This window comes from Hemitrygon akajei, chromosome 3 (assembly GCF_048418815.1).
Source record: "Hemitrygon akajei chromosome 3, sHemAka1.3, whole genome shotgun sequence".
Taxonomy (NCBI): Eukaryota; Metazoa; Chordata; class Chondrichthyes; order Myliobatiformes; family Dasyatidae; genus Hemitrygon; species Hemitrygon akajei.
Window position 1 is genome coordinate 139,365,501 of NC_133126.1, and position 15,351 is coordinate 139,380,851.

A 15,351-nucleotide genomic window follows, 5' to 3' on the forward strand; every position below is an offset into this window, starting at 1 on the left:
TGCCTAACAAGTAGGCTACTATGTCCTATATGGTGCCAAGCCTCTGGTGTGTTGTTGAAACTGAACTTAACCAGGCAAGAAAAGAGAATGGCATCACACTCCTGACTTGTATGGGTACGGTTAGGTGTATTACTATGAATAAGAAAAATAAAGAATCCTTTATTTAAAAAATGAGAAAGCCACATATATAAATTGGAAAAAACAAATAGTGTTAGTATATTTGGGGACTATTCACTGTTTGATTTTTTTTAAATTGTGGAAGAAGGTTATTTTACATTTTTGAGGCAATTTAAACTTAATCTTGAAATCTCCCATGAACTTTTGATGGAAAGGTTTTGATCTGTGCAACACCTTTATAACACTTGTAATGAGAAGTCTGTAAGAGTTAACTAAAGGCTGGCTTACAACTTGCTTTCTGAGTGTTAGTTTTGATTTGATAAGCTGAGTTCCAGACGTAATTGCTAGAGGATGTTTTTGCATCTGCTGTCGTGCAGCAGTTGCTAAAAACATCCCCTAGCAAATACATCTGAAATACACATTTGGAGAATTGGCTAAGAAGTGGAAGATAGAATATTGTATAGGGAAGTGTATAATCATGCACTTTGATAAAAGGAATAAAGGTGTGAATATTTTCTAAATGAGGAGGAAATTCAGAAATCAGAGGTGCAAACGGTCCTGGGAACCCCAGCGCAGAATTCTCTAAGGATTAACTGGCAGGCTGAGTCAGTAGTAATGAAGTCTCGTGGAATATTGGCATTCGTTTTGAGAGGACTAGAATAGAAAAACAAGGATATGCTGGTGGGGATTTATAAGTCATTAGTGAGACTGCATTTGGAATATTGTAGGCAGTGTGGGGCCCATATCTAAGAAAGGATGTGCTGGCTTTGTAGGGCCCAGAAGAAATTTGCAAGAATGACCCCAGGAATGAGAAGTGATTTACTCAACTGTTAGCATTTCCTAGTGGTTTTAAGAATCTCTGACCACCCAGAAGCACTAAGGCAGTGGTCCCCAACCTCTGCGCCGCGGACCAATACCGGACCGCAAAGCACGCAGGCGTGCACCGGTAACCGGCGTGCACCCAGCACAACTTTAAGAAAAAAGCCGAAATAAACAAGCTAATTAATTAGGTGCCACCCAGCACGTAAATGTCGGCCTAGAACAGAGGCCATTGCCGATTGCATAGAGCCCGGAGGTTGGGGACCACTGCACTAAGCTACATAAAACCTGCTTTTAAAGAATTCTTAAGCTGATCTTCTAACTTGGACAAGCAGAAGTAGTAGACTTATGTAAACCAGTGTTTGAGCTTCACCAACATTAACAGATCAATGGTGAAAAGAAAAAGCAAAAATTCAAAGACACTCTGTTTTGCTGGGACCTCCCATTGTTGGGTGCTTGACTTATCTCACACTCCTCAGCTTCCTAATGCCTCCTGACAATATTTCAGAGCAGCATGGCTGTATATACTCTTACACCTCAGAGGAGAAACTTCAAGTAGTCTCACCGTGATTTACTTTGGCTTTCTGAATGAAGTTCTGCTTGAAGTGAGAAAAGCAGAGTTTGGCTAATGGAAAGGAGTGGAACTTCCAAAGTTCCAGAGAAGATGCCTGAATAAACCATTGAATAAATGTTATCTTCAAGATTGTTAATAAATACCTCTTCTCATACTTTAAATAGGTGAGCAAATTACAGCTTTCCAGAATTGGATGTTTGCTGTTTCAATGGCTCAATGTAACAAAGGCAGCTAGTGGTTGGTGATAGTGTTGGCTGGTCTGGTAAATCATAATTGAATCATCCTACAGTAAGGTCTGTTTTAAAGTCTTATACCTTTACCAAGTACATTGAATATATACTCAATGGCCACTTTATTAAGTACCTCCCGCAACTAATAAAGCAGCCACTGATTATATGTGCGTGGTCTTCTGCAGCTGCAGCCCATTCACTTCAAGGTTCGACATGTGCATTCAGAGATGCTCTTCTGCACACCACTGATGTAACATGTGGTTATTTGAGTAACTATTGCCTTCCTGTATTCTTGAACCAGTCTGTCCGTACCCCTGACCTCTCTCATTAATAAGACATTTTTTCTCTCAGAACTGCCACTCACTGGATTGTTTTTTTTTTGTTTCTCACACCATTCTCTGAAAATTCTAGAGACTATTGTGCGTGAAAATTGCAGGAGGTCAGCAGTTTCGGAGATACTCAATCCACCCCGTATGGCACCAATATTCATACCACGGTCCGAGTCATTTAAATCTTATTTCTTCCCTTTTCTGATGTTTGGTCTGAACAACAACTGAACTTCCTGACCATGTCTGTGTTCATTGAGTTGCTGCCATATGACTGTCTGATTAGATATTTTCATTAACGACCAGATATACCTGATAAGGAAACCACTGAGTGTAGTTTCTCTAAAATAAATACTTCTGATCTGTTGGAAATACCAATTATTAATCATTGATTTGTTCCTGCATCCTCAGGCCATGCACCTCCAGACTACAGATTGATGTCAGTTCATGTGATGATTCGCCATGGTGACAGATATCCTCTCTATGCTATTCCGAAAACAAAAGCACCTGCCATTGACTGTACATTGATCCCTGGCAGGTAAGTTTATTTACAGACTATTTTCATTTAATATTAGATTGAACTGATGATAGTGAGGGAGGAAATGTATTCAGAACTAACTATTAAAATATATGAACTTAATTTTATCTGTGTCCTCTACATAATGTTGAGCACAAATTTTTGATCGATGCTGCATGACAAATTGTGGAGTGGCATCAGGTTCCCTGTTGGGGACTACAAAATATATAAAACTTTTTTTTTACCATTTTTGGTGTGGTCTGTCTCTGCTTTTCCTTCAGGTTTATTGCCAACATACAGCTGCTGTGATCAGCACGTAGCAGTGAGATGCAGTGTCATGGGAAGCTGTTGATATTAAATATTAAATGACCATGATAACTACCAATGATGTTGCCAAAAATATACCAGTCAAACTGGCACCTACAGGAAGTGTGTATGTCCATCACCTTAACCAGCTGTCTAGTTGATCCTGAAGATGAAGCAAGGTCAACACATAAACCCATGGAATGAATGGATAATGAAAATTTGAGAAATTAGAGTGTGAGAAATTGGCCAATAAACAATGTAAAAAAGATGGGGTGGCCAGTCTTGGGAGATCTGTAAAAGGAAGATGTGATGTTGTCTATCTTTTTTGAGACTGGATAATATAAAAATGCTCTAAAAACTGTTTCTAATTCAGTGATATGAAGAAGACTGGCTGTTTTAGGTCTTAGAGATGAGGCAGTAGAAACAGCTAATGTGCAAATTGTGGAAATCCGGGAAATAAGAATCAAGTTTTGTTGGTTATGACAACAAAACCTATGACCAGCAATGCTGAGAAAAGAGCTTTCCAGCTCAATGGCATCTTTCAGCACTGTCCATGGCTCTTCCAGTACACGTTCTAGAAACCCTTTAAATGTGATGAGGGTTTCTGCCTCTCGTACTCTTCCAGGCAAGGAGTTCTGACCCTTACTATCCTCTGGAGCAAGACCTCCTACTAATTCCTTTTACTCTTTGACCCCAGGTTGTTGATCCTTTTGCTGAAAGAAATGAGTCCCTCCTAATTCTGTCTAGGTTCTTCATAATTTTACAGATCTCAGTTACGACTCTTCTTGGTTTCCTTTGCTGTAAAGAAAACAAGTCCCACCTCTTGAATCTTTTATCTTAGCTAAAAATTTTAAACCAGGTAACAACACCTATTTTCTATATTTTCTCTACACTGACTCCAGTGTAAATGGATCTGTCCTGTAGACTGACAGACTGATCTGTATGTGGTACCCAAGCTGTGACCTAACTAGTGTTCTTATATTTTATTACTTGGCTATATCAGGAAAGTATTCCGTATCCCTTATTAATCACCTTATTGATTTGTCCTCTGTGGTATCACTTCAAGCTCCCTCTTTTCAAGCATATCTTTAATTTCATTTCGTTCAATAAGATTTCTTCAGCTCTTTGATATCCAGCTTAGAAGCAGGGAGCTTTTCAGTCTTTTTGTTGTGATGAATTGCATGTAAAGGTACCTGCTGCATTATGCTGTATATCTTACTGTCTCCTTGTCTGATGCCTCACACCTTGTGTCCTCCAATTCATTGTATGAACCCTTGTTTTGTTGGACATTTCTTTTTTTTTGCATTAAATTCCATTTGAAATTGTTCTACCCAATTGACTGCTCCAGTGTTATTCCTCCCGCCCCTCCGGTCAAAAGCTTTCCTCTATTTTTTGTCAGCCCCAGGGATTACTGTTGTTGCATCTGCAAACTGCACTCCTTAGATTATGCTGCATATTATACAGTATTACTTTTTGCTTTCTGTTGCTCAGCTAGTTTTGGATCAAATTTACCACTGTATTCTGGATTCCATGGGCTAGGGCATCAGGCATGGTTAATTGATACATTAAAGACTAAAGGCAGTTCAATTATGTTACATTAACTCAGCAGTAAATGCTCATTAAAATTATGCAATTGAGATAATGCTTGAAATTGGAATAAATAACTGAGGCTGCTTTATGTTTGTATTCCAAAGATTACTGATGTTGAAGAATTACTTTTAAATTAAAACATTTTTTACTGTTCCTTTTTATCTCCCTCCACTCTCCCCTTCCCTCCCCATCTTTGTTTTCCTCTATCTCCTAATCCTGTCTGCATCTCTGATTGGGTTTTCTACTCTCTTCCATTTCCTTCATGTTCCTTGAGGTGTTCGTTGCAAAATCTATCAGTCTGGTTTTTAATTGCTTGTTTCCCTTATAAACTCTATGCTAGGAATAAACTATATGCTATGAAGAATGCTTTAAGGAAGTGCAAGATCAGACCTGAGGACCTGGAGGATGTTGCTGCTGACAGTAACACTTGGCGACAGCTGTGTAGGGATGGGGTTCGTATTCTGGAAATGGAAAGAACAACCAGAAGACAGCAGAGGAGAGCCAGGAGAAATGCAGCCATGGTTGCCATCACTACCACCACTACCACATATACATGTCCCACCTGCAATAGAGCTTGTGGGTCCAGGATAGGACTGTACAGTCATCAAAGATCTCACCGTTAAAGGAGTGGATGTTGTCATCGGATTCCGATGGACAACCGAAGAAGAAGGAGACTTAGGTTAACTGACTGAAAAAACTTGACAATCTCTCTTTATAAATTCAAACTCCAGTGAACAAAGGTTCATTTAACCCTATTCCACAAATCTTCAATGTATTTTTTTGTGCTAGCTTATCCGGATGTAACAGATACATTAAGATGATGCAATAATGGGTGACTCTGGGAGCGCATCTTCAATGGGAATCATCAAATATTCCCATTTAAGTTTACTACAGCGGAAATTCAGTCACAACCATGGGTTTTTGAGTAAGCAGCATTGTTTTAAGACATTTAAAGAATCATCGATCTTCAAAATTGGCGATGCTGGACAGTAGACTCAGGTCATGAGTGCAGTTCCCCTTTAGGTAAGTGGAAATGTGAAAGGTGTGCTGGGCTGCAGGTATGATGGAAACGCAGAAGCCTTAGACCTCCACTTCCAACGATCCAACTGGCAAATGTACAGTCTTGGAAAAATAAAAATGAAGACCTCAGAGAAGATTGTAGTACCAGAGGGAAATCAAGGACTGCTGTTTACTTTGCTTCACGAAATGCCCCCACCATTTCGACTGCAGCGTTACAGAATGATGGCTTCACCATTCATCGTAAATTCAACAGTCAGGTCTTTTTAAATGCAGCGGGGAAGTATGATTCATGATTAACTCATTGTGGTGCACAGATGTGTCGGTTCTGTCTCAGTCCTGCTCACCCAAGCTGGAACCTCTAGCAGTAAAATGCCATTTATTTACAGAGTTTTCCACCACCATTCTGGTAGTGATGTATATTTCACCTCAAGTTAACATCAGGCCAGCACTGGAGGAGCTGTGCACCTTGATCAGCAGGCACAAAACACCACACCCTCATGTCTTCCCGATCATTCTGGGGGATTTCAACCAGGCCACCTTGAAGAAATGTCTGAACAACAATCACCTACATCTCACCTATGGAACAAGAGGAGCCAAAACACTTGACCACTGTTATACCACCATCAAGAACGTTTGCCGTGCCATTCCAGGTCTGCACTTTAGAAAGTCCAGTCACCTGGCTGTACTTCTACTCCTGGCGTATGAGCAGAGGCTAAAGACCATAGTACCAGTGGTGAGGATCAAGAAGGTATGGTCAAGGGAGGCAAAGAAGTGCTTGCAGGACTGCTTTGAGTTGGTGGACTGAGGAATATTCAGGGTTTCATCTTTGAATCTGAATGGCTACACCTTACTTGTCACTGACTTTATGAAGATGTGAGTAGATGAGTGCATGCCTTTGAGAACTTACTGGGCATACCCAAACCAATGGCCGTGGATGAACTAAGAAATTCATAGTCTGGTCAGGGCTAGATCTGTGGCATTCAGGACCGATGATCCAGAACTATGCTAGAAGTCCAGATACAACCTATAGAAGGCTATAGATTCCAACTGAAGCTAGAGACAAAATTGGATGCATGTCAGCTCTGGCAGGGTTTGCAGGCCATTATTTCCTACAAGACAAAGCTCACTATCATAAATGGCTGTCATGCTTCAATCCCAGTTGAGCTAAACACCCTTTATGATTGAAAAAGGATCTAGTGCTTTCCTGGCGTATATGACCCATAAATCTTCTTTAGCTTCCAGCCGAGTACAGGTATTGATTATAACCAATGTATCGATGACAAACTCTGCCATCTTCTTCAGGGATGATGCCCGAGCACTTCTAGTCCAGTCATATTTATATTCCTGTCATCTGTCCCTTCTGACTGGTTAGTCCTCTTCCAATCAGGTTTCTGCTTTTCCACCTTGTTTATAATAATCAAATTCCAATTCTTACTTAGAGCAAGACCTTAGTCTTTGTTAAAAATCTTTTCCTCTAGTTTTATTTCAAATACTTCCTTTACCAGATGGTCCCAAAAGCCATTGGCACGGCTCAATAGTCTTGTGATAACGAAGTCAATCCTATGGCCATTGCAAATGCAGTGTTCTGCTTCTGTTGATATCTCTGGATAACCCAAATGCATACACCTCCTGTGCTCCTTGATGCCACACCAATGACTTTTGAGACCACCTGGTGAAGGAAACCATTGAAATAGAACTGGATGAAAAGACATTTAACAAAGGCAAAGGTCTTGCTCAAAGTAAGAACTAGAATTCACTTGTAAACACGGTGAGAGAGTGGAAACCTGATTGGATAACTAACCAAGGCATGTCCAGGCATCATCTCTGAAGAAGTTGGCAGAGTTTGTCATCGAGATGTCGTTTATAATCAATAACTGTACTCGGCTGGAAGCCCAAGAAGAGTTTATTCATCTTATTATGTTTGCTTTCAAAGGAAGAATACAACAAAACCTGTGAAAATCCCTGTAGCATTATTAACCCTATGATCTCTGTTCTGGAAGCCAACCTCAGAACATCTTTCATGAGGGTGAATCCTCACAAGGTGTCAGGCACTGATAGTGTACCAATTAGGGCAGTGATAACCTGTGCCAACCAACTGGAAGGAGTGTTCAAGGACATCTTCAGTTTCACACTGCAGCAATTGGAGGTTTTGACCTGCTTCAAGACAGTGACAATTATACCACTGCCTAAGAAGAGCAGAGTGAGCAGTTGCACTCACATCTATTGTGATGAAGTCCTTTAAAAGGTTGGTTATGGCCAGAATCAAATCCTGCCTAAGCAAGGGCCAGGGCCCACTGTAATTTGCCTATCGCCACAATATGTCTACAGCAGATGCAATCTCACTGGTTCTCCACTCAGCCTTGGATCACTTGGCCAACAGCAATAGCTACATCAGTTTTTGGTTTATTGATTACAGTTCAGTGTATAAAACTATCATACTCTCAGTGCTAATCATCAAGTTCCAAAACCTGGACCTCTGTAATGGGATCCTTGACTTCCTCATTGGGAGACCACAGTCAGTGTAGACTGGAAATAACACATCTTCCTCGCTGACAATCAGCGCTGGTAAGCTTCAATGATGTGTGCATAGCCCTCAGCCGTGTGACTAGACGTAGCTCAAATGCCATCTATAAATCTGCTGATGACACAACTATTGTTGACAGAATATTACATGGTGATGAGGAGGTGTACAGGAGTGAGCTAGATCAGCTGGTTGAGTGGTGTTACTACCACAAACAAGCTTGCACTTGAGTGGTGTCACAAAAACAAGCTTGAGTAAGGCCGAGGATTTGATTGTGGACTTTTGGATAGGCAAATCAAGGGAACGCATACCGGTCATCATCAAAGGATCAGCAGTGGAAAGAGTGAGCAATTTCAAATTCCTGGATGTCAACATCTCTGAAGATCTATTCTGGGTCCAACATACTAATGTACATTGCAAAGAATGCAAGACAGTGGCTATATTTCATTAGGAATTCAAGGAAACTTGATATGTCACCAAAGACCCTTGCAAATTTCAACAGATGTACCATGGAGAGCATTCTAACTGGCTGCATCATCATCTGGTATGGTCAGGGCTCTGCTCAGGATCAGAAAAAGCTGCAGAACGTTACATACTCAGCCAGCTCCTTCATGGGCACCAGCCTCCCAGCATTCAGGACATCTTCAAAAGCCAATCCCTCAAAAAGGAGACATCCATCGTTAAGAACCGCCATCATCTAGGATATGCCCTCTTCTCATTGCTGCCTTCAAGGAGGTACAGGAGCCTGAAGACACACACTCAACTGTTATGATCTGTAACGCCAAAACATACAATTAATTGAAAGGAAAACAGAGAGCCAGGAAGGCGAGTCTAACTTAGATTTTTTACTTCTAAGCCAAGATGCACGTGTATCACGTGTTGAGGCATGCACAACACTCCTACCTGATTAGCTATAAACTCCAACTCAATATAGAATGCATCTGAAACTTGTATGCACTATATACTACTATACAGATATCCACAGCATAGTAATTTTAAATTGTCTCATTCAGGCCCAAAGATGTAATCACTGTGGAGGATTTCTTACTTTTGTGGGATAATGTCTTTCCTGACAAGGGGGATCAATCTGCTTCTCAGGTGAGACTTGCAGCTGTGAAACAATCTCAGGTTCTGGGCCCTCCTCCCTGGTGGTTGCAGGAGTTGACTCTGGGACTGCAGGAAGTGGCTCTGACAGCTCTGGACACATTCCCTGGATGATTGCCACTGGTCTCCTCAACTGATCAACGTGTCATCTCCAGATGATATCTGGCACAATCTCCACTGTGAAGGCAAGTTGTCCAATTTTGTCCTTAATCTTTCCGAGTACCCACTTTCGATCACCTCTGTAGTTCTTCGGCAGGACTGCTTGTCCAGGAGTGAAACAGCGAACCTCCTTGTTTGAGGAGCCCTCAATTTGTTGAGCTCTTTGTCCTGCATACTGCTTCTGAGACTGGGTTTGAGTTTATTATGTACTAAGTACACAACAACAATGTTTTAGGAACAGCTTCTTCCCCATTGCCATCAGATTTCTGAGTGGACGATGAATCCATGTACACTATCTTATTTGCTCTCTTTTTGTGCTATTTTTAAATTTAATGTTTGTGTGTGTGTATATATATATATATATACACACATATATAGTTCTTAAATTATATATTGCAATGTACTGCTACGAAATAACACATTTCATGACATATACCAGTGCAATTAAACCTGATTTGGATGGCAAAGCCAAAATGATGAGGATGCTGGAAATCTGAAATGAAAACAAAAGAAGTGAAATACTTAGAGTGCTCTCTTGGGGAGTACTATAGAATTAATATTAATTGACCTGATATGTTAAAGGTTTCTATCTTTTATGGATGTTGTGTAACCTGCTGAGTGTTCTTTCAGCATTTCAAGTTTTCTTTTAATCCAAGTGACCCTCGTCTGGTGCCCAGAATGAACTCCAGGTCATTTATAATTATCTACTTCCATTGTTTTATCATCTATGGAGGGAAATGAACAGTTAACGTTGTGGGCTGAGATCCTTCTCAGTGCTGCTTGACAAGCTGAGTTGCTCCAGCATTTTGTGTGTGTTGCTCAAGATTTCGATCTTCTGCAGAATCCCTTGTGGCTAGCAATTTACATAGCAGTTATCAGCCAAATTTAAAGTGCTATGCCATCAATCACAGATGATCTAGAAATGTGCACTCATTTGTTGACTTCATGTTTGTGTCAATTTTAATCTCACCCATGCAGTCACGGTCTTTTTCCAAGTCAAGAGGGTGTCTAGAACTAGAGGGCATAGGTCTAAGGTGAAAGGGGAAAGATATAAAGGGCATCTGAGAGCAGGTTTTTCCACACAGGGTGTGGTTGGTATATGGAATAAGCTGCAGAGGAAGTGACAGAGGTGGGTATGGTTACAACATTTGAAAGGCATTCAGACAGGTATGTGGCTGGGAGAAGTTTAAATGGACAGAGGCCAAACACAGATTTAGATATGTATCTTGATTAGCATGGACTGCGTTGTTTAACTCTGACCCTATACAAATAAAGAACACTCAATAATAAAGCATAATTAAATAGATTCGTATCATTTGACCATGACCAAATTAAAATTGCTTAAGATCTATTTATTCTGTTCATGTTACTGATTATTCTCTTTCTCAAAGCTAAATTCTTCTGTGTCATTTCAAAGACTTTTGTTTCTTTGCTCTGGGCAGATTTCCCTTCATAGCTTTTATGGTTATAGCTAGTTGTTCATTCCCGCTGCATATATGAAATACTGCAGATGCCATAAGTGAGAGAAATTTCTTCACAGTATGTTGGGTTGCAGCTAGTGAAAGCGAGAGAGTTAAAATTCCAGATTTCTGACCTTTCCTCAGTATTGGCTCAGAGTTGGTGGCGTTTGGCTATATAACTGTTTATGGGTGGATGGAAATTAAACTCAAACTTTGAAAGTTAAAGATAATATAAGGGGAAAGGACAGAATAAATTGTGTGTGTGTGCGCGCGCACACACGTGTGAGGGAAAGATAGGAAAGATTTGAAAAATCATTAATGTTATTTGTCTCTATACATAATTTGAAAACCTTTTGATACATTTAAAATCCTAATGGTGATATTTTGGAACACAGAAGGTAACCTTGGATCATCAGTATCTCACATTCCTAGATCATGCACCGTGGAAGAATAAGGTTGCTATGTCAACAGGGGTCACAACTCCTCTGACAGAAAACAAGACGTGGTCAGATCACTAGCACTGCTTGATTGAAGTAAATCTGATACAGAAATTTGAGAGGGAGGCAATTTTCTTTTGGATATGTATTACAAGAAAGAAATGTTTTGTGCCTCTGAGGGTGGTTTTAATTTATTTCAGAAAAAGAAGAATTGTTTATTGTCAATAAGTTTTTCAAAAGATTGACAAAGTTTACTTTCGGAATTCCTGGCTTGATACTAGCATTTAAAATAATTGAATGAACATACAACTTGGCTTCCTTGGAAATCACATACTAAAAAAGTTCATATATTTTCTGCCTCTGGGGAAACAGTCATTCTCTTAAGCTTTCATGAAACAAATATAGCCCCTGGTATGATTTTTAAAAAATACTTGTATCAGATCTTGCCACTTCTGTTCCAAAGCATCAGTCTGTGAGATTGGCTCAGTTTTACTCTCTCCATTAGCACAGCTAGGATATATCTACTTGGATATGTTCCACATCTCTGCTGTGTCTGTATCGTCATCTGGCTGTATTTTCATTCTTTAATTGGCTTATGTCATTGCTTTTGTTCCAATTTTCCATTCTCTTTCTGCTCCATTGACCAGTTAATCTTGTTTGCAACTTACTGTGATATCGCCCGTGTTTCTTTTGTTCTATCCACTCCTCCCCAGACTTCTCTACAACTTAAAACTCACTTACTTTCTCTTTCCCTGTTCTGATGAAAGATCCTCAATCTGAAATGTTAACTCTTTTTCTCTTTCCCAAGTTGCTGCCTGAGGCATGGACTGTTTCAAGCATTTTCTCTTTTTATAGCATTGTCAATTTTCTTTTTTATTATTTTCTGTCAACAGGGAGAATATGTTTAAGGCCTGAGTGCAGGTGATTCGGGATAGAATATTTTCATCCAGAGGGTGATTAAAATCTGGAACACACTGCCCAGAGCAGGAGGTTTTTCAACATTTAGGGAATATTTGGATGAGTACCTGAAACACTAGGGCTTTGAAAAGTTTGGTCTAAGTGCAGATAAATGAGATTAATCCGGGTAGATGGCATTGACGCAGAAGGATTAAGGACTTGTATCCTTGCAATGTGACTCAAGTCCTCTCTACACACATACATTCTCTCCTTTCACTTTTCTATCTATAGCTTTTCCATTTCTGATGAAATCAATTAAATCCTTAACTCTGTTTTTGTATTTGCACAAACTATCTGTTTTGCTGAGTGTTCCCAATATTTTCTGTTTTATTACGATCTCAGCTTTGTTTTTGTTCAATGTAAACATATTTCCTATGCTTGCTTACTTCAATATTTTATCTAGTTTGAAACCTTTTCTGATATTGATGTTCACATCTAGACGCCACATTAGGGTGATGCAATTATAGCTCGGTGTGTTCCGGAGTTCGGGGTTCAATTCCAGTTCCATTCTTTAAGGAGTCTCTGTACGTCCTCTCCCCATAGAATGCATGGGTGCTCCAGTTACCTCCCACAGACTAAAAACATACTGGATAGGTTAATTGGTCATTGTAAATTGTTCCATGATTAGAGAGGGGTTATTTAGGGTTGTGGGGTTGCTGGGCTGGCATGGCTCGAAGGGCCCACACTGTGTTGTATCATTAAATAAATAAAGAAGATGAATCCTAATACCTATTGAATAAACCAGAGACAAGAGCATACTGGTCCTGGAGATCTGGAGCAACATACAAATGACATGGAGGAACTCAATGGGTCAGGCAGCCCCATGGAGGGAAGTCAACCAATGACATCTCAGGATTGATTAGTCTTGACCCAAAACATTGACTTTATTTCTCTCTAGAGATGCTGTGTGACCCACCGAGATCCTCCAGTTCCTTTATGTTGTGCATTGAATAAACCATTCCTTTTTTAAAAACATACTGGGAGCCTTATTTTTTTCATTGAGGCTGAAAAGGAAGTCTTCTTTCCCAGGTACTTTTTAATGAAGAAGATGTATGGTCTTATTTAGCAAGTAAAGTCCAAATTCAGATCAGTTGCATGCTCATTCTGCCATTTTAAATGGAAGTACCAGGTCAGGAATTCCCGCAGTAAACACGGTTGATCTTCCGTACAACTTATTCATAGTAAGCACTTTCTTCAGTTTATTGAATATATTAAAACCAAGCCTCTTTCTTGTAAAAGAAATTATTGAAAAGGATCAACTCAAAAAGTTCTGTAGCAAATTTAATTAAATTGGGATGGCTAGTGCTAGAGTCATGTCTTGTTTTTGCTTAGAAGGGTACAGTATCATGCAGGGTAGAGTTCAACTTGTCTAAGCTAGTGCCATTTACCTGTATTTGGCTCATATCACTCCAAACCTTTCCTATCTATGTGCCTGTTGTAATTGTTCCTACCTACCATTCCCCTGGTATCTCCTTCCATGCACCCAGCACCCTCTGTGTGGAAACGTTTGCCCCTCAGGTTCCACTTAAAGTTCTCCTCTTTCACCATAAACCTATGCTTTCTTGTTTTTGACTTTTCTAGCTTTGGGAAATAAGGATTGTGACTATTCCACATTAATTGTGCCATCCATGATTTTATAAATCCCTACAAGTTCACTGTTCAGCGTCCTTTGCTTCAGGGAAAAATTGTTATATGGCAAAATATAACAGTAATGTAGTTGTACTGTATGACAGAATTTTATACACAGGATGTGGTGCTGCAAGGAAGTCCAATGCTTATTCCCTATTTATTATTCTGTTTATTGTGATCCAAGAAAATTGGGCTGGACATTTTTCCCATACCTTTGTGGGTCATTTACTGAATGCACTTTAACTGTGCTATTGTGACCATTGACATGACTTAAATTACTTTTCGTACGATAAGAAACAGCAGCATGAGTTTTTGATTTTCTTCTGCCACTCAGTAAAATCCCATGGTTACTCATTGGTCTCAGCTCCATTTCCTTGTCTGATCCCTTTGATTCCTCTGTCGTGCTAAATCTATTAATGTAGCTAATAACACAGTATCCTCACCTCTACTGTTCCCTATCTCCTACTAAAAGCTCTTTAAGGTAGAGATTTTGAAAGATTCACAGTTTTTCTCAGAAGAATTTCCTCCTCATCTGTTTTAAATGGTCAACCCCTTTTCCAGGGGCAATCTCCATGGATAAACAACTACTGGATCACTGTACCTTAATAAATAAAACATTGGTTCAATGAAGCAACACAGCAGAAATTATAGTGAAGTAAATTATGCATGTCAACCGTGAAATAGGAGAATGATTTGATAGGTGATTTTAAATCCATCTCCCAGGTTGGCTCAAAAATGTTTTGAGATTCAGGCATGGCACAAGCCATTTTCAAAATAATTCTCTCAATAATTCTCCATTTTGATGATATATGAGTAGGGTTTTGCTAACATTTTCAGTGGTGATTGTAAAGCCTGTTGCCATAATTCATACAGGTTTGATAAAGTGTCAGCATACTGTGCCATGAACTGCATCAAAGATTGCAAAATAATGAGACAAGAAAGGGGAATAAGAAAGAGTTGTGGAATGGAACCATGCTGTGCAAATGGTGCTTTTAAATCTTGTTTTGACAATCTTTAATGTCGAAAACTTTAGCTCTCTTAAACTAATTAGATGAAATTGTATTTGCTTGCCATTTTACCGTGTTCTTCTGACTCATTCAACAAATTTAGAATTGGCTTTAGCAACAGCTTGACTCACAGTTTCTCCATCCCACAATTTTAGATAGAATCTTTGGTACAAAGTCTTTACAGTACGTCTGCATATCAGGGCTATTCTTCAAAGAATTGCATGTGAGCGACAGGATGGTGGGTAGGAGCCTGGAAGTGTTCAATTCTGCCATTATAGCTGGGGTTTTTTTGTACCCTGAAGAATATAAGGTCAAGACGTTGGACCAGAATTAGGCTATTTGGCCCATTGAGTTGGCTCTGCCGTTGAATCATGGCTGTTTTTTTAATAAACAAAATTGTGCTTTTTTTGTCAACATCTTTCCCTGGCATACTCTCTGCAAACTTTAATCCCTTTACTAATCACAAACCTATCAATTTCTGCCTTAAATAACTTGGTCTCAATAGTCCTCTATGGGAATAAATTCCATAGATTCATCACCCTTTGGCTGAAGGAGCTCCTCATCTCATTTTTAAAGGG

The 15,351-nt window shown here is 39.7% G+C and overlaps 1 protein-coding gene across 3 annotated transcripts in view; it reads left to right on the forward strand.

Annotated features, from left to right (window-relative positions):
* The window catches only part of pxylp1 (2-phosphoxylose phosphatase 1), a 202,391-nt gene that overhangs the window by 170,877 nt on the left and 16,163 nt on the right, over positions 1-15,351 (forward strand). For all 3 annotated transcript variants that reach the window (XM_073040931.1, XM_073040932.1, XM_073040930.1), the window contains one exon: positions 2,478-2,604. In XM_073040931.1, coding sequence (XP_072897032.1) covers positions 2,478-2,604 — 127 coding nt within the window. The remainder of the gene's footprint in view (positions 1-2,477; positions 2,605-15,351) is intronic.